Consider the following 18816-nt stretch of genomic DNA (forward strand, 5'->3'; position numbering starts at 1 on the left):
GGAATTTATTATGGGGAACAAAGAAATGGCAGACGAGTTAAACCGTTACTTTGGATCTGTCTTCACTGAGGAAGATACACACAATCTCCCAAATGTTCTAGGCCGGAGAACCACGGGTGATGGAGGAACTGAAGGAAATCCACATTAGGCAGGAAATGGTTTTGGGTAGACTGATGGGACTGAAGGCTGATAAATCCCCAGGGCCTGATGGTCTGCATCCCAGAGTACTTAAGTAGGTGGCTCTAGGAATAGTGGAAGCATTGGAGATCATTTTTCAATGTTCTATAGATTCAGGATCAGTTCCTGTGGATTGGAGGATAGCAAATGTTATCCCACTTTTTAAGAAAGGAGGGAGAGAGAAAACGGGTAATTATAGACCAGTTAGTCTGACATCAGTGGTGGGGAAGATGCTGGAGTCAATTATAAAAGACGAAATTGCTGAGCATTTGGATAGCAGTAACGGGATCATTCCGAGTCAGCATGGATTTACGAAGGGGAAAACATGCTTGACAAATCTACTGGAATTTTATGAGGATGTAACTAGGAAATTTGACAAGGGAGAGTCAGTGGATGTGGTGTACCTCGACTTTCAGAAAGCCTTCGACAAGGTCCCACATAGGAGATTAGTGGGCAAAATTAGGGCACATGGTATTGGGGGTAGGGTACTGACATGGATAGAAAATTGGTTGACAGACAGAAAGCAAAGAGTGGGGATAAATGGGTCCCTTTCGGAATGGCAGGCAGTGACCAGTGGGGTACCGCAAGGTTCGGTGCTGGGACCCCAGCTATTTACGATATACATTAATGACTTAGACGAAGGGATTAAAAGTACCATTAGCAAATTTGCAGATGATACTAAGTTGGGGGGTAGTGTAAATTGTGAGGAAGATGCAATAAGGCTGCAGGGTGACTTGGACAGGTTGTGTGAGTGGGCGGATACATGGCAGATGCAGTTTAATGTAGATAAGTGTGAGGTTATTCACTTTGGAAGTAAGAATAGAAAGGCAGATTATTATCTGAATGGTGTCAAGTTAGGAGGAGGGGGAGTTCAACGAGATCTGGGTGTCCTAGTGCATCAGTCAATGAAAGGAAGCATGCAGGTACAGCAGGCAGTGAAGAAAGCCAATGGAATGTTGGCCTTCGTAACAAGAGGAGTTGAGTATAGGAGCAAAGAGGTCCTTCTACAGTTGTACCGGGCCCTGGTGAGACCGCACCTGGAGTACTGTGTGCAGTTTTGGTCTCCAAATTTGAGGAAGGATATTCTTGCTATGGAGGGCGTGCAGCGTAGGTTCACTAGGTTAATTCCCGGAATGGCGGGACTGTCGTATGTTGAAAGGCTGGAGCGATTGGGCTTGTATACACTGGAATTTAGAAGGATGAGGGGGGATCTTATTGAAACATATAAGATAATTAGGGGATTGGACACATTAGAGGCAGATAACATGTTCCCAATGTTGGGGGAGTCCAGAACAAGGGGCCACAGTTTAAGAATAAGGGGTAGGCCATTTAGAACGGAGATGAGGAAGAACTTTTTCAGTCAGAGGGTGGTGAAGGTGTGGAATTCTCTGCCTCAGAAGGCAGTGGAGGCCAGTTCGTTGGATGCTTTCAAGAGAGAGCTGGATAGAGCTCTTAAGGATAGCGGAGTGAGGGGGTATGGGGAGAAGGCAGGAACGGGGTACTGATTGAGAGTGATCAGCCATGATCGCATTGAATGGCGGTGCTGGCTCGAAGGGCTGAATGGCCTACTCCTGCACCTATTGTCTATTGTCTATTGTACCTGGTTCTCTGCCGCTCCTCACCTCCTTTCTCTCTCACTCACTCATTCACTCCATGATGGAGTTAAACACTGCGTTGAGTCACACAACAGGGAAATAGCCCCGATTTAGAGAAACATAGAAAATAGGTGCAGGAGAAGGCCATTCGGCCCTTTGAGCCTGCACCGCCATTCAATATGATCATGGCTGATCATCCAACTCAGTATCCTGTACCCACCTTCTCTCCATACCCCCTGATCCCTTTAGCCACAAGGGCCACATCTAACTCCCTCTTAAATATGGCCAATGAACTGGCCTCAACTACCTTCTGTGGCAGAGAATTCCACAGATTCACCACTCTCTGTGTGAAGAAATGTTTTCTCATCTCGGTCCTAAAAGACGTCCCCCTTATCCTTAAGCTGTGACCCCTGGTTCTGGGCTTCCCCAACATCGGGAGCAATCTTCCCGCATCCAGCCTCTCCAACCCCTTAAGAATTTTATATGTTTCTATAAGATCCCCCCTCAGTCTTCTAAATTCCAGCGAGTATAAGCCTAGTCTATCCAATCTTTCTTCATATGAAAGTCCTGCCATCCCAGGGATCAATCTGGTGAACCTTCTCTGTACTCCCTCTATGGCAAGAATGTCTTTCCTCGGATTAGGAGACCAAAACTGTACGCAATACTCCAGGTGTGGTCTCACCAAGGCCCTGTACAACTGCAGCAGAACCTCCCTGCTCCTATACTCAGTTAGGGGGTATCCTCACCAGGTACTCCTTTGTTCTACCCCCCCCCCCCCCCATCCTCTCACCCCGCTCATACCTCAAGCAGCAGTACCGTTCCTTCATCAGACTGCCATCTTGTGACAGCATTGCCTCTTGTCCGCAGGAGTGCACGACGCCCTGTTCACCGGAGACGGAGACGCCCTCTGGACGCCTGCGGAGCTCGAGGGCGGCCAGCCAGCCCGACGGCGATCGAGATGCCAGCGTGCAGCCGCAGGTTATCCCGCCATCGCCCGGGAGCGAGGGAGGGAGCGTCGCGGAGCCCGCGGCCTCACCGGGACCATCGGAGGCAGCAGACGGCGGGGAGAGGGGGCAGGAGAGGGGCACGATCTCGCGCGGAGACGGGGCGAATCCGGGCGCCGCGCCGACGGCCGAGGCCTCGCCGCCCGGCCTGGCGGCGGAGGTCGACGCGAGGGATCCTGGGCCCGAAACGCCGTCCACCGGCCGGGCCGCGGAGAGACGCGGCCGAGGAAGGAAGTCGCAGCGGAGGGAGGCCGGGCAGCCGGCGGAGAGCCCACCGGGCAGCCCGCAGACGCCCACCAGGCCCGGGGGAGGCCCACCTCAGCCCACCGCGGGCGACCCCCTGGAGGAGGGCCCCAGGCCTGCTGCCAAGGCTCAAGCTAAGCGCAGGCCTGCGGCCTCCCCACGGGGTGGGGCAGAGGTGGCTCCCGCAACCCAGGGCCCGGCACAGCAACGGACCAGGGGCCGAAGCAGCCGGATGAAGCAGGTGAGTGACGACATGTGCTATTCATGGCACCGAGCCATTGTTACCTGCCCACCCACCCCCTAAATCCAGGCCAGACTGAGGGTGGGGGGGTTAGGAGGGGGATAGACGGGTGGAACGGCCTCTGGCGTGCAGACGGCAAGGGCGGTATGCAGCTAATTTCACATGCTCACAAGTTATGGGAGTGGAATTAGGCCATTCGGCCCATCAAATACACTCCGCCATTCAATCGTGGTCAATCACTGCCTCCTAATCCCATTCTCCTGCCTTCCCCCCCATGACCCTTGACGCCCCATCTAATCAGGAATTTGTCCGTCTCCGCCTTAAAAATATCCACTGACTCGGCCTCCACGGCCTTCTGTGGCAATGAATTGCACAGATTCACCACCCTCTGACTTAAGAAATTCCTCCTCATCTCCTTCCTGAATGGAGTTCATTTAGTTTTGAGGCTACGTCCTCCAGTCCTGGACTCTCCCACTAGTGGAAACATCCTCTCCACATCCACTCTATCCGAGCCTTTCACTATTCGGTACGTTTCAATGAGGTCCCCTCTCAGTGAATGGAAGGGGCCGTGAATCAAAACCAAGATTATACTAATCTTGGTCACAAAGTTTAAGTTAGGAGTCACAGCGTGGAAAACAGGCCCTTCGGCCCACCGATTCCGTGCCGACCGGTATGGTCAAGATCGTAGGAAAAAAACTGCAGATGCTGGTTTAAACCTAAGGTAGCCACAAAATGCTGGAGTAACTCAGCGGGTCAGGCAGCATCTCGGGAAAGAAGGAATGGGTGACGTTTCTGGTCGGGGCCCTTCTTCAGACCTGAAGCGTCACCCATTCCTTCTCTCCAGAGATGCTGCCTGACCCGCTGAGTTACTCCAGCATTTTGCGTCTATCTGTAGTCTAGATCGTACCTGGTAAGGGGTAGGCCATTTAGAACGGAGATGAAGAAAAACTGTTTCAGTCAGAGAGTTGTGAATCTGTGGAATTCTCTGCCTCAGAAGGCAGTGGAGGCCAATTCACCGGATGCTTTCAAGAGAGAGCTAGATAGAGCTCTTAAGGATAGCGGAGTCAGGGGGTATGGGGAGAAGGCAGGAACGGGGTACTGATTGAGAATGATCAGCCATGATCACATTGAATGGTGGTGCTGGCTCGAAGGGCCGAACGGCCTCCTCCTGCACCTATTTTCTATTGTACCTGGTTCTCTGCTGCTCCTCACCTCCTTTCTCTCTCACTCACTCACTCCATGATGGAGTTAAACACTGCATCGAGTCACACAACAGGGAAACAGCCCCGAGTTAGAGAAACATAGAAAATAGGTGCAGGAGTAGGCCATTTGGCCCTTCGAGCATTCAATACGATCATGGCTGATCATCCAGCTCAGTAACCCGTCCCTGCCTTCTCTCCATACCCCCTGATCCCTTTAGCCACAAGGGCCACATCTAACTCCCTTTTAAATATAGCCAATGAACTGGCCTCAACGACCTTCTGTGGCAGAGAATTCCACAGATTCACCACTCTCTGTGTGAAGAAATTTTTTCTCATCTCGGTCCTAAAAGACTTCCCCCTTATCCTTAAACTGTGACCCCTGGTTCTGGGCTTCCCCAACATCGGGAACAATCTTCCCGCATCCAGCCTCTCCAACCCCTTAAGAATTTTATATGTTTCTATAAGATCCCCCCTCAGTCTTCTAAATTCCAGCGAGTACAAGCCTAGTCTATCCAGTCTTTCTTCATATGAAAGTCCTGCCATCCCAGGGATCAATCTGGTGAACCTTCTTTGTACTCCCTCTATGGCAAGAATGTCTTTCCTCAGATTAGGAGACCAAAACTGTACGCAATACTCCAGGTGTGGTCTCACCAAGGCCCTGTACACTGCAGCAGAACCTCCCTGCTCCTATACTCAGTTAGGGGGTATCCTCACCAGGTCCTCCTTTGTTCTACCCCCCCCCCCCCATCCTCTCACCCCGCTCATACCTCAAGCACCAGTACCGTTCCTTCATCAGACTGCCATCTCGTGACAGCATCACCATCTGTTGTCCGCAGGAGTGCACGACGCCCTGTTCACCGGAGACGGAGAAGCTCTCTGGACGCCTGCGGAGCTCGAGGTCGGCCAGCCAGCCCGACGGCGATGGAGATGCCAGCGTGCAGCCGCAGGTTAAGACCCGCCGGCAGACGTGCCAGCCGTCCCCGTCCTCCTCACTGGCCTCCCTGTCGGAGTCTCCCGTGGCCCCCAAGGTGGGTGCAGTCTGGCCATCATTTGGCCGTCCCTTTCGCACAGAGGGTGGTGGGTGTCTGGGACAAGCTGCCAGAGGAGGTAGCTGAGGTTGGGACTGTCCCATCGATAGACAGGTACGCGGGTAGGACGGGTTTGGAAGGATATGGGCCAAAGGCGGGCAGGTGGGACTAGTGTAGCTGGGACATGTGGGCGGGTTGGGCCGGAGGGCCTGTTTCATGCTGTGTCACTCTATGACTCTATCAGGCCTGTAGACATTCTTGCCATAGAGGGAGTACAGAGAAGGTTCACCAGATTGATTCCTGGGATGGCAGGACTTTCATATGAAGAAAGACTGGATAGACTGGGCTTGTACTCGCTGGAATTTGAAAGATTGAGGGGGGATCTTATAGAAACTTACAAAATTCTTAAGGGGTTGGACAGGCTAGATGCGGGAAGATTGTTCCCGATGTTGGGGAAGTCCAGAACCAGGGGTCGCAGTTTAAGGATAAGGGGGAAGTCTTTTAGGACCGAGATGAGAACGTTTTTTTTCACACAGACAGTGGTGAATCTGTGGAATTCTCTGCCACAGAAGGTAGTTGAGGCCAGTTCATTGGCTATATTTAAGAGGGAGTTAGATGTGGCCCTTGTGGCTAAAGGGATCAGGGGGTATGGAGAGAAGGCAGGTATGGGATACTGAGTTGGATGATCAGCCATGATCATATTGAATGGCGGTGCAGGCTCGAAGGGCCGAATGGCCTACTCCTGCATCTATTTTCTATGTTTCTACTCCGTCATTCGATCATGGCTGATCTCCCTTTCCCTCGTAACCCCATCCTCCTGCCTTCTCCCCAGAACCCCTGACCCCCGCGGCCCCCAGGGTGGGGGGGCCTTCCTTGTTGCAGGCGGAGAACCGAGACGTGGGTTCCATCCCGACTGCAGGTGCTCGCCTGAGCGGAGTTTGTACGTTCTCCCCCGTGACCTGCGTGGGTTTTCTCGGGGGGCTCTGGTTTCCTCCCACGCTCCTAAAACTCGACAGGTTCTCAATTTAATTGGCTTGGTACAATTGTAAATTGTCCCTCGTGTGTGTGTGTGTGTGTGTATGTGTGTGTGTAGCGTTAGTGTGCGGGGATCGCTGGTCGATACGGACTCGATGGGCTAAAGGTGTAGGAAAAGAACTGCAGGTGCTGGTTTAAATCGAAGGTGGACACAAAATACTGGAGTAACTCAGCGGGTCAGGCAGCATCTCTGGAGAGAAGGAATGGGTGACGTTTCGGGTCGAGACCCTTCAGACTGATGTCGGGAGGGGGCGGGATAAAGGTCTCCTGACATCAGTCTGAAGAAGGGCCTCGACCCGAAACGTCACCCATTCATTCATTCCTTCTCTCCCGTGATGTTGCCTGACCCGCTGGGTTACTCCGCCATTTTGTGTCCACCTTCGGTGGCCTGTTTGCGCTGAAGCTGAAGACTTCTCTGGCACCTCTTTTCCCCAATCGCCCGGCTAATCCTCCCCTCCCCACGCCATCTCTCCCTCCGTTCCCAGGTCATGTTCACGGGGCTGGTGGATGAGGAGGGGGAGAAGGTGATCGAGCAGCTCGGGGGAGAGGTGGTGGAGAGCGTGTACGACAGTACCCACCTGGTCGCCAACCGGGTCCGCCGCACGGTGAAGTTCATGTGTGCCATCGCCAGGGGTATCCCCGTGGTCACGTCCGAATGGCTGAAGCAGGTGGGTCTGTTTAGTTTAGCGGAAACAGGCCTCTTCGGCCCACAGTGTTGCAGGTCCGCCCAATTGTGGACGTAGCCCAGACCATCAGCCACGATCACAATGAATGGCGGTGCTGGCTCGAAGGACCGAACGGCCTCTTCCTGCGCCTATTTTCTATGTTTCACACAAACCAGCATAGAAACATAGAAAATAGCTGCAGGAGGAGGCCATTTGGACCTTCGAGACAGCACCGCCGTTCATTGTGATCGTGGCTGATCGTCCACAATCAGTAACCCGTGCCTGCCTTCTCCCCATACCCCTTGATTCTGCTAGCCCCTAGAGCTCTATCTAACTCTCTCTTAAATCCATCCAGTGATTTGGCCTCCACTGCCCTCTGTGGCAGAGAATTCCACAAATTCACAACTCGCTAGGTGAAAAAGTTTTTTTCTCACCTCAGTTTTAAATGGCCTCCCCTTTATTCTTAGACTGTGTGGCCCCTGGTTCTGGACTACCCCAACACTGGGAACATTTTTCCTGCATCTAGCTTGTCCAGTCCTTTTATAATTATATACGTTTCTATAAGATCCCCCTCTCATCCTTCTAAACTCCAGTGAAACCTCCCTGACATTAACATCTCTCGTTTCCCTCTCCCCCGACTCTCAGTCTGAAGAAGGGTCTCGACCCGAAACGCCACCCATTCCTTTTCTCCAGCGATGCAGTCTAACCCGCTGAGTTACTCCAGATTTTTGTCCCCACGTCCCTTCCATTGGCTCCGTTTACACCTCGCGCTGCCTCGGCAAGCATAATCAAGGACCAGTCTCACTCCCTCTTCTCCCCTCTCCCACCGGGCAAAAGGTACAGAAATGTGAAAACGCACACCTCCAGATTCAGGGACAATTTCATCCCGGCTGTTATCAGGCAACTGAACCATCCTACCACAACCAGAAAGCGGTCCTGAGCTACTATCTACCTCATTGAAGATCCTAGGGCTATCTTTATCTTTGATTGGACCTTTCAGGACTTTATCTTGCACTAAATGTTATTCTCGTTATTCCCTTTATCATGTATCTGTACACCGCGGATAGCCCGACTGTAATCATGCATTGTCTTTCTACTGACTGTGCCTCTCAACCGCATTCTCCTGCCTTCGCCTACAGCCCCTGACACCCGTACCAATCGAGAATCTATCAATCTCCGCCTTAAAAAATATCCATTGACAGCATCTGCGCCAATGAATTCCACAGATTCACCACCCTCTGACGAACTCTGACTAAAGAAATCCCTCCTCATCTCTTTTCTAAATGTACGCCCTTTTATTCTGAGGCTAAGGTCATTGGTGATAGGAGCAGCATGAGGCCGTTTGGCCCACCAAGTCTTCTCCGCCATTCATTCATGGCTGATCTATCTCTCCCTCCTAACCCCATTCTCCTGCCTTCTCCCCATAACCCTTGGCACGCGTTCCAATCAAGAATTTGTCCATCTCTGCCTTAAAAATGTCCACTGTCTTGGCCTCGACCGCCTTCTGTGACGTGACAATGAGTTCCACAGATTCACTAAAGAAGTTCCTCCTCACCTCCTTTCGGAAAGAGCCCCCTTTAATTCCGAGGCTGTGTGCTCTGGTCCTGGACTCCCCCATCAGTGGAAACGTCCTCCCTGCATACACGGCTACTGTAGTTGCACAGTGCTCTTTGGTTTGGAAAGAACTGCAGATGCCGGTATAAATCGAAGGTAGACACAAAATGCTGGAGTAACTCAGCGGGTAGGCAGCATCTCGGGAGAAAAATAGAAACATAGAAAACAGAAAATAGGTGCAGGAGGAGGCCACTTGGCCCTTCAAGCCAGCACTGCCATTCATTGTGATCATGGCTGATCATCCACAATCAGTAACCCGTGCCTGCCTTCTCCCCATATCCCCTGACTCCGCTAGCCCCTAGAGCTCTATCTACCTCTCGGTGGAAAGAAAGAATGGGTGACGTTTCAGGTCTTCAGACTGAAGAAGGGTGTCGACCCGAGACGTCACCCGTTCCTTCTCCCCCCGAGATGCTGCCGGAGCCGCTGGGTTAACCCGGCATTTTGTGTCTACCTGTCGCGGCTGTCTTTGGTGAGTCGTGTGTGCCGGGCCTGTGTGTGATTTTGTGTGTCTCGCTTGCCGTTGGGGCTCTCGCCGGGCACGGAGCAGAGCGGGAGGAACCGCTACTACCTGTCACCTCGTAGCTTCCTGCTCGGTGACCGCGAGCAAGAGCGCAACTTCAACTTCAGCATCCGCGACTCCATTCAGAAGGCCAAGGAGCAGAGGCTGTTACAGGTGAGCGATCTCGGCCTGGCAGTCGGCACTTTGTCCCTCACACTTACCGAGGAGGTGCAGTTAAATGAGTTGTATGCAGTTCAGTACAGGGGTCACTCGGCCACGGCGGTGCAGTGGTAGAGTTGCTGCCTTACAGCGCTTGCAGCGCCAGACACCCGGATTCGATCCCGACTACGGGCGCTGTCTGTATGGAGTTTGTACGCTCTCCCCGTGACCTTCGTCGGTTTTCTCAAAGATCTTCGGTTTCAATAGACAATAGGTGCAGGAGGAGGCCATTCGGCCCTTCGAGCCAGCGCCACCATTCAATGTGATCATGGCTGATCATTCTCAATCAGTACCCCGTTCCTGCCTTCTCCCCATACCCCCTGACTCTGCTATCCTTAAGAGCTCTATCCAGCTCTCTCTTGAATGCATTCAGAGAATAGGCCTCCACTGCCTTCTGAGGCAGAGAATTCCACAGATTCACAACTCTCTGACTGAAAATGTTTTTCCTCATCTCAGTTCTAAATGGCCTACCCCTTATTCTTAAACTGTGGCCCCTTGTTCTGGACTCCCCCAACATTGGGAACATGTTTCCTGCCTCTAACGTGCCCAACCCCTTAATAATCTTATACGTTTCGATAAGATCTCCTCTCATCCTTCTAAATTCCAGTGTATACAAGCCTAGTCGCTCCAGTCTTTCAACATATGAAAGTCCTGCCATTCCGGGAAAAAACCTAGTAAACCTACGCTGCACGCCCTCAATAGCAAGAATATCCTTCCTCACATTTGGAGACCAAAACAGCACACAGTACTCCAGGTGCGGTCTCACTAGTGCCCTGTACAACTGCAGAAGGACCTCTTTGCTCCTATACTCAACTCCTCTTGTTATGAAGGCCAACATTCCATTGGCTTTCTTCACTGCCTGCTGTACCTACATGCTTCCTTTCAGTGACTGATGCACTAGGACACCCAGATCTCGTTGTATGTCCCCTGTTCAGATAATACTCTGCCTTCCTATCCTCACCACCAAAGTGGATAACCTCACACTTATCCACATTAAACTGCATCTGCCATGCATCCGCCCACTCACACAACCTGTCCAAGTCACCCTGCAACCTGATAGCATCTTCCTCACAGTTCACACTGCCACCCAGCTTTGTATCATCTGCAGATTTGTTAATGGTACTTTTAATCCCTTCATCCAAGTCATTAATTCCTCCCACATTCCAAAGATGTACAGGTTTGCAGGTAGACACGAAGTGCTGGAATAACTCAGCGGGTCAGGCAACATCTTGGGAGAGAAGGAACGGGCGACGTTTCGGGTCGAGACACTTCTTCAGTCTGACAACCCGAAACGTCACCCATTCCTTCTCTCCCGAGATGCTGCCTGACCCGCTGAGTTACTCCTGCAATTTGTGTCTACAAATGAATTGATAGTCCGGCTTAAAACATGGCCGGAGAGCAGTAGGAACCACCGAGGGGGTGAGAAGGGACAGAGAGAACATGCAAACTCCGTACAGCCAGCCCCCGTTGTTTAATTCGAACCTGGGTCTCTGCCGCTGTGAGGCAGCAAATTTAGCGCTGTGCCACCGTGCCGCCCGATGGCTAGAGATGGGTGGGAGTCAAATGCAAGCAGATGGCGCTGGTGTAGATGGGCATCTTAGCTTAGAGATACAGCACGGAAACAGGCCCACTGTCCGCTCCGACCAGCGATCCCTGCAGATGAACACGAACCGACACACACTGGGGACAATTTACAAATTTACCAACGCCAATTAACCTACAAACCGGCACGTCTTTGGAGTGTGGGAGGAGACCGGTGCACCCGTAGAAAACCCACGCAGGTCACGGAGAGAAGGTGCAAACTCCATGGTCAGGATCGAACCTGGGTCCCTGGCGCTGTGGTGCAGCAACTCCACCCGTGCCCCCCCCCCCTCCACCCCCGGCCAGCATGGACAATTTGGGCCGAAGGGCCTGCTTTCCTGCTGCGCGACTCTCCGGCTAATATCTCGACCAGCCCGCTGATAGTGTTTTCCAGCGTTGGAACTGTGCTTTTGAGACCTGTTTCCCGCAAGCAGGCGCTCATTGGTGTCTCCCTCATCCCGCCAGGATTATCGGATCCACGTAACGCCGGGAGTGCAGCCAGACCCCGGCCAGATGGCGACCATCCTTCGGTGTAGCGGAGCCATGGTGCTACCCAACATGCCCAGAGCCAACAAGGTGAGATACATGTTGGGGCCACACAGAACTTCTTCACCCAGAAAAAACTTCTTCACCCAGAGAGTTGTGAATTTGTGGAATTCTCTGCCGCAGAGGGCAGTGGAGGCCGATTCACTGGATGAATTTAAAAGAGAGTTATATAGAGCTCTAGGGGCTAGCGGAATCAAGGGATATGGGGGGAAGGCAGGCACGGGTTACTGATTGTGGATGATCAGCCATGATCACAATAGACAATAGGTGCAGGAGGAGGCCATTCGGCCCTTCGAGCCAGCACCGCCATTCAATGAGATCATGGCTGGTCATTCTCAAACAGTACCCTGTTCCTGCCTTCTCCCCATACCCCCTGACTCCGCTATCCTTAAGAGCTCTATCTAGCTCTCTCTTGAATGCATTCAGAGACTTGGCCTCCACTGCCTTCTGAGGCAGAGAATTCCACAGATTCACAACTCTCTGACTGAAAAAGTTTTTCCTCATCTCTGTTCTAAATGGCCTACCCCTTATTCTTAAACTGTGGCCCCTGGTTCTGGACTCCCCCAACATTGGGAACATGTTTCCTGGCTCTAACATGTCCAACCCCTTAATAATCTTATATGTTTCGATAAGATCGATAAAGAATTCGGTGCTGGCTCGAAGGGCCAAATGGCCTCCTGCACCTATTTTCTATGTTTTCATGGTCGCTGCGTGGGCCTTGCTCCAAGTAAACTCCACGCTTTGAGGCCGGCTGCTTCCACAGTGCTTTATTTGTTAAACTTGCAACTGCACGGTGAAATTTCTTTTGCATAAATTACACATGCGGGCACCACCATTTTTGCCGCTATAATTCAAGGTCCAAAGTCCAGTCGATGTTCCCTGGTTCACCCTCCCACTGGCGCCTGCTCCTCGCCCCCGTCGTCTCCACGGCCCGGGGGGACTGTGCATCGCCCCCTGTCCTTCATAAGTGATCGGACCAGAATGAGGCCATTCGGCCCATCAAGTTCACTCCCCCATGCAATCGTGGCTGATCTATCTCTCCCTCCTGACCCCATTCTCCTGCCTTCTCCCCGTAACCCCTGACTCCTGGACTCATCAATAATCTATCTACCTCTGCCTGAAAAATGTCCACTGACTTGGCCACCACAGCCTTCTGTGGCAATGAATTCCACAGATTCACCACCCTCTGACTAAAGAAGTCCCTCCTCATCTCCTTCCTTAGGAATGTCGTTTGATTGTGAAGATGTGCCCTCTGGTCCTAGACTCTCCCACGGCACGGTGGCGCAGCGGTAGAGCTACTGCCTCACAGCGCCAGAGACCCGGGTGCTGTCTGTACGGAAGATCTCGGAGAAAACCCACGCAGGTCACGGGGAGGACGTACAAACTCCGTACAGACGGCGCCCGTAGTCGGGATGGAACCCGGGTCTCCGGCGGTGCATTCGCTGTAAGGCGGCAACTCTACCGCTGCGCCACCCAACTAGTTACTCCAGCACTTTGTGTATCTAGTGGAGACGTCCTCTCCACATCCACTCCATCCAGGGTTGGTACCAGGGCGGGAGGGGCGTCCAGATGGTGATGTGGGTGTGATTCTAACGGTGTGTTTTGCTGTCTGGGGATGGGGCAGGAGAAGACGCTGGTGATTTCGTGCGCGGGCGACCTCCCCAAGTGCAAAGCTGCCCTCAACGCCAACATCCCGGTGGTGGACGTGGAGTTTGCCTTGACGGGCATCCTGCAGCAGGCCGTGGACTTGGGCAAATATCGGCTGGGCAGCGACGAGGCGGTCTCCCACAGCAAGCCGCAGGGGAAAGGGCGAAGCCTGCGGTCTCTAGCAACGGGCTCGTCGCCAGTACCCGGGGGCAAGAGGAAGAAACGGTGACCGTCTCCGACCCCCCCCCCCCCCCTCACGGGCATCTGACAATGCTGTAAATACACCCTGTAATTTAACAACCAGTTTTAGGCACTTTTCTCATTAAAGTGAAGAAAATGTAGCATCTTGGCGTCCTTGTTTTTAATTGTATGTTGTGGAAAGGCCTCGGAGTGATACAGTGCGGAAAAAGGCCCTTCGGCCCAACTTGCCCACACCGGCCAACATGTCCCAGCTACACGAGTCCCACCTGGGTAGCACGTTGGAGTTGCTGCCTCACAGCGAATGCAGCGCCGGAGACCCGGGTTCGATCCAGACTACAGGTGCTGTCTGTACGGAGTTTGTACGTTCTCCCCGTGACCTGCGTGGGTTTTCTCCAAGATCTTCGGTTTCCTCCCACACTCCAAATACGTACAGGAATGTAGGTTAATTGGCTTGCTAGATGTTAATGTGCGGGGATTGCTGGTCGGCGCGGACCCGGTGGGACGAAAGGGCCTGTTTCCGCACGGTATCTAAACTAAACTAAACTAAAAAACCTGCCTGCATTTGGTCCATATCCATCCAAACCTGTCCAACCCTGTACCTGTCTAACTGTTTCTTAAACATTGAGATAGTCCCGGCCTCAACTACCTCCTCTGGCAGCTTGTTCCATAAACCCACCATCCTTTGTGTGAAAAGGTTACCCCTGCCTCAGATTCCTATTAAATCTTTTCCCCTTCATCTTGATCCTTTGTCCTCTGGTCCTCGATTCACCTGCTCTGGGCAAGAGACTCTCTGCATCTGCCCGATCTATTCCTCTCATAATTTTGTACACATCAGGTGACCTCCCACCCCTGCTGGGATACAACACGGAAACAGGCCCTTCGGCCCATCTTGCCCATGTTGGCCATCCACACGAGCTCCACCTGCCGGTGTTTTGTCCATCTGTAGGAAGGAACTGCAGATGCTGGTTTAAACCGAAGAGAGACTCAAAAAGCTGGGGTAACACAGCAGGACGGGAGGCAGGAGGTAGTTTGTTCCTGGACTACAGCCAAAACGGTACACGATAGCGTGACAATTTTAGGCCCACCTCACAGTCTAATGGAAGAAGTTTCATTGAAATCGGTGTTATATTTTTTAAGTTCACATTTTAAAGTTTAAATCTATCTCCTAGGGAGGGAGGGTGGGAGGAGGAAGAGGGAGGATACGGGTTAGGGGGATGGAATGGGGGGAGTGGGGGGAAGGGAGGGATCAGGGGGGTGGAGTGGGGGAGGTGTAGGGGGGGAGTGAGGGGGAGGAGAGTGGGGGGTGAGGGGAGAGGAGAGTGGGGGGAGGGGGAGGGGCGTTGGGAGAGGAGAGTGAGTGGAGGAGAGGGGAGTGAGGGGGAGCAGAGTGGGGGGGAGAGGAGAGTGGGGGGGAGGGGCGTTGGGAGGGGAGGGGGGAGTGAGGGGAGAGGAGAGTGAGGGGAGGGGGAAATGGGGAGAGAGGAGGGGGAGGTTCGTTGGAAGGGGAGAGGAGAGTGGGGGGGAGGGGGAATGCATCAATGCAGGAGAGGTTTGGGTCCAATGTGTCCACTTGGTCTAGTATCCCTCTAAACCTTCACATGGGTCCAGGTATCTTGTTATAGTACCTGCTTCAAGTACCACCTCTGGTTCATCATTAGCATTCTTTACCACTCCATCTACTTGCGTTACCTGCTTCAGCAAGACTTGGACTTAAACTGAACATTCCTCTGTACATCAATGGCATCAAGCGTCTAATAAAGGGCATTACCAACTCAGGAAAGAGGTGAGAAGAAACATAATGGCAAAGCAAACCGATACCTCACAGAGCAAACTGGCCACATGTAATAAAAAGGAAGTGCAGGTGCTGGTTTCTACCAAATATAAGCACAGTGTGCTGGAGTAACTCAGCAAGTCAGGCAGCATCTCTGGAGGAGTGTCGGAACGAATTGCAGTTGCTGGTTTAAACTGAAGATAGACACAAAAAGCTGGGTGAACTCAGCGGGAGAGGCAGCATCTCTGGAGAGAAGGAATGGGTGACGTTTCGGGTCGAGACTGTTCTTCATTCCTTCTATCCAGAGATGCTGCCTGTCCCGCTGAGTTAACCTCTGTGAAAATCAGAATTAAAGGGTGCTCTTTTACAAAGGAGGTGAGGAGGAACGTCTTGAGCCAGAGGGTAGTTAATCTGTGGAACTCATTGCCACAGAGGGCTGTGGAGGCAGTCAATGGGCATTTTAAAGACAGAATCTTGATTAGAAAGAGTTATGGGGAGATGGCAGGAGAATGAAATTAGGAGGCCGAGATCAGCCATGATTGAGCGGCGGAGTGGACTCGATGGGTCGAATGGCCTAATTCTACTCCTGTGACTTGTGAAACTTGATAAAGCTGTTCCATTGCTGCTTTGAAGATGTGCAAAGTGTTTAGTAGCAGGTGGTGGAATGGATGAATGGATGAATGAATGAATGAATGAATGAATGAAAGAATAAGTTTATTGGCCAAGTATGTGCTGTGATGTCTTGAGAGGTCGGGAGCTTTTCTCTTGAAGGTTGGGAGGTGTGGATTCCGGAAATGAAGACAGAAATGTTCTTGTTTTCAAACTTAAATTCCATATATTTAGTCTTTTCCAAAAACAGGTAAACTTAATTGTTTGCAGACAGATACACAAAACCAAAACAGGTAGTTAAATCAAAACTGTAGCTTGCTGCCTTACAAAATATAACTCAAACACTGCTTCTCTCCCTGTCTGCCCCAGTCGTTGTCTCTCCTTTTAAATACACTGCTTCCCTTCCCTTTTAGCTCTCTCACTGAGACTATCAGCTCATCTGGTTCAGCTGGGCAGCAATCAGTGTCAGCAGCAATCAGTGTCAGCAGCAATCAGTGTCAGCAGGGCAGGCAGTGTCCCAGGCCAGCAGGGCAGGTTTGTAGTCTTTTGCTGGCAGCCATGATGGTTTGTAGTCCTTGTTGCTTCCACCGGGAGGAAATGTATCTCCCCTCTATGACTCTACCTCTCATGATATCACAGTGCATATACAAGGAATGTGCCTTTAAGCATAGAAAATAGGTGCAGGAGGAGGCCATTCGGCCCTTCGAGCCAGCACCGCCATTCATTGTGATCATGGCTGATCGTCCACAATCAATACCCCGTGCCTGCCTTCTCCCCATGTCCCTTGATTCCACTAGCCCCCTAGAGCTCTATCTAAATCTCTCTTAAATCCATCCAGTGATTATTTTTGAATATTCTGAGGGAACAATAACTTTGTTATTGCCGGTCTGAAACTATCTACTCCCTATTCCTTCCCACCTTTTTCACAATGGACTTTATAACATGATTTGTCTATAGTAGGAGTTTTTTTAGGGAATGCAACGGTTGTGTTACTGCAGAACCACCTGTATTAAGCGACACATGGTGGATACAGGAAACAAGGCGCAAGGGTGAAGGACCATCGGGGTCTTATTGAATGGAGAAGCAGGCATGAGAATGGCCGAATGGTCTCTTCCTATCTCTCATGTGCCCCTGCCACATTGCGACCCAGATTCCGTCGTTGGCACAAAATGCTGGAGCGAAACGGTGGCTCAGCGGTAGACTTGTTGCCTTACAGCACCAGAGACCTGGGTTCGATCCTGACTACGGGTGCTGTTTGTATGGAGTTTGTACGTTCTCCCCGTGGACTGGGTGGGTTGTCTCCGGTGCTCTAGTTTCCTCCCACACTCGAAAGACGTACAGGTTTGGAGGTTAATTGGCTTGGTAAAATTGTAAATTGTCTCCAGTGTGTGTAGTGTACGGGATCGCTGGTCGGCAGGGAATTGGTGGGCTGAAGGGCCTGTTTCCGCGCTGCATCTCTGGACGAAACTCAGCGGGTCAGGCAGGATCTCGGGAGGTGCTCCGCTCACAAATGACAACACAAACATACAGTTAACAATTAAGAATAAAGCATAAACACGTCAAAACAATAAGGATACAACATTACGGTCTAAACATGTGGGTGTAAATAAACCAGAGCAAAAAAGAGACCACAGACTTTGGTTATTGGTTATTGGACTCAGCTGTTGTGGGATGCTGGAAAATTGGGACCGCGTTTTACAAGATCCTTTCATAAAATCAAGTTCAGACACTTTAGCTTGGAGATACAGCGTGGAAAGGGGCCATTTGGCCCAACAATGCCCGCACACTGGCACTTTCCTACACACGCTAGGGACATTTTTTTCAAAAAACAATTTCACCAAAGCCAAACCTGCACGTGTTTGGAGTGTGGGAGAAAACCCGGAGGAAAATCCCAAGCAGGTCACGGGCGAAGAATGTACAAACTCCGTACAGACAGAGGCGGCAGTCGGGATCGAACCCGGGACTCTGGCGCTGTGAGGCAGCAACTCTACCCGCTGCGCCACTGTGTCGCCCTAAGTGGCCACTGGGTGCCAGCACTGTGCCGCCCTCTGCCCTTTGCAGCGGCCACAATGCTGGCGACTTGCTTTCTTTACACCCACAACGATTTTGAGAAGCCAGTAAGTTTACTTTTGAGACTGTTCCCCTTACAATAAATAACATTGACACTTTCTCTTGCAAAGGCATCCTGTTTCCTTTGTAAACAATGTAATTGTGAAGGGGGAAAAACCTGCAGATGCTGGTTTACATCAACAGACAACAGACAACAGGTGCAGGAGTAGGCCATTCGGCCCTTCGAGCCAGCACCACCATTCAATGTGATCATGGCTGATCATTCACAATCAGTACCCCCTTCCTGCCTTCTCCCCATACCCCCTGACACCGCTATCCTTAAGAGCTCCATCTAGCTCTCTCTTGAATGCATTCGGAGAAATGGCCTCCACTGCCTTCTGAGGCAGAGAATTCCACAGATTTACAACTCTCTGTCTGGAAAAGTTTTTCCTCATCTCCATTCTAAATGGCCTACCCCTTATTTTTAAACCGTGGCCCTTGGTTCCAGACTTCCTCCAACATTGGGAACATGTTTCCTGCCTCTAACGTGTCCAAGCCCTTAATAATCTTATATGTTTCAATAAGATCCCCTCTCATCCTTATAAATTGCAGTGTATACAAGCTTAGTCGCTCCAGTCTTTCAAGATATACGACAGTCCCGCCATCCCGGGAATTAATCTCGTGAACCTACGCTACACACCCTCAATAGCAAGAATATTCTTCCTCAAATTTGGAGACCAAAACTGCACACAGTACTCCAGGTGCGGTATCCACTATCCACAATCGAACGTAAACACAACCCACTGAGTTACTCCAGCATTTTGTGTCTACCAATGCAAGTGTGAACTGTTTTGAGAGTTAGTTAGACAAGACACTGCACCACCCATATT

At 51.6% G+C, this 18816-nt stretch overlaps 1 protein-coding gene across 4 annotated transcripts in view; it reads left to right on the forward strand.

Annotated features, from left to right (window-relative positions):
* Window positions 1-13601, forward strand: part of LOC144602708 (uncharacterized) — a 42037-nt gene extending 28436 nt beyond the window's left edge. For 2 of the 4 annotated variants that reach the window (XM_078415840.1, XM_078415841.1), the window contains exons 9-14: window positions 2640-3260; window positions 5299-5490; window positions 7011-7193; window positions 9352-9477; window positions 11569-11679; window positions 13274-13601. In XM_078415840.1, coding sequence (XP_078271966.1) covers window positions 2640-3260; window positions 5299-5490; window positions 7011-7193; window positions 9352-9477; window positions 11569-11679; window positions 13274-13525 — 1485 coding nt within the window. In that variant the 3' untranslated portion in view covers window positions 13526-13601. The remainder of the gene's footprint in view (window positions 1-2639; window positions 3261-5298; window positions 5491-7010; window positions 7194-9351; window positions 9478-11568; window positions 11680-13273) is intronic. The other 2 variants (XM_078415842.1, XM_078415844.1) reach the window with 2 other exon arrangements.
* Window positions 13602-18816: the final 5215 nt, after the last annotated feature.

This window comes from Rhinoraja longicauda, chromosome 19, assembly GCF_053455715.1.
Source record: "Rhinoraja longicauda isolate Sanriku21f chromosome 19, sRhiLon1.1, whole genome shotgun sequence".
NCBI classification, from domain to species: domain Eukaryota; kingdom Metazoa; phylum Chordata; class Chondrichthyes; order Rajiformes; family Arhynchobatidae; genus Rhinoraja; species Rhinoraja longicauda.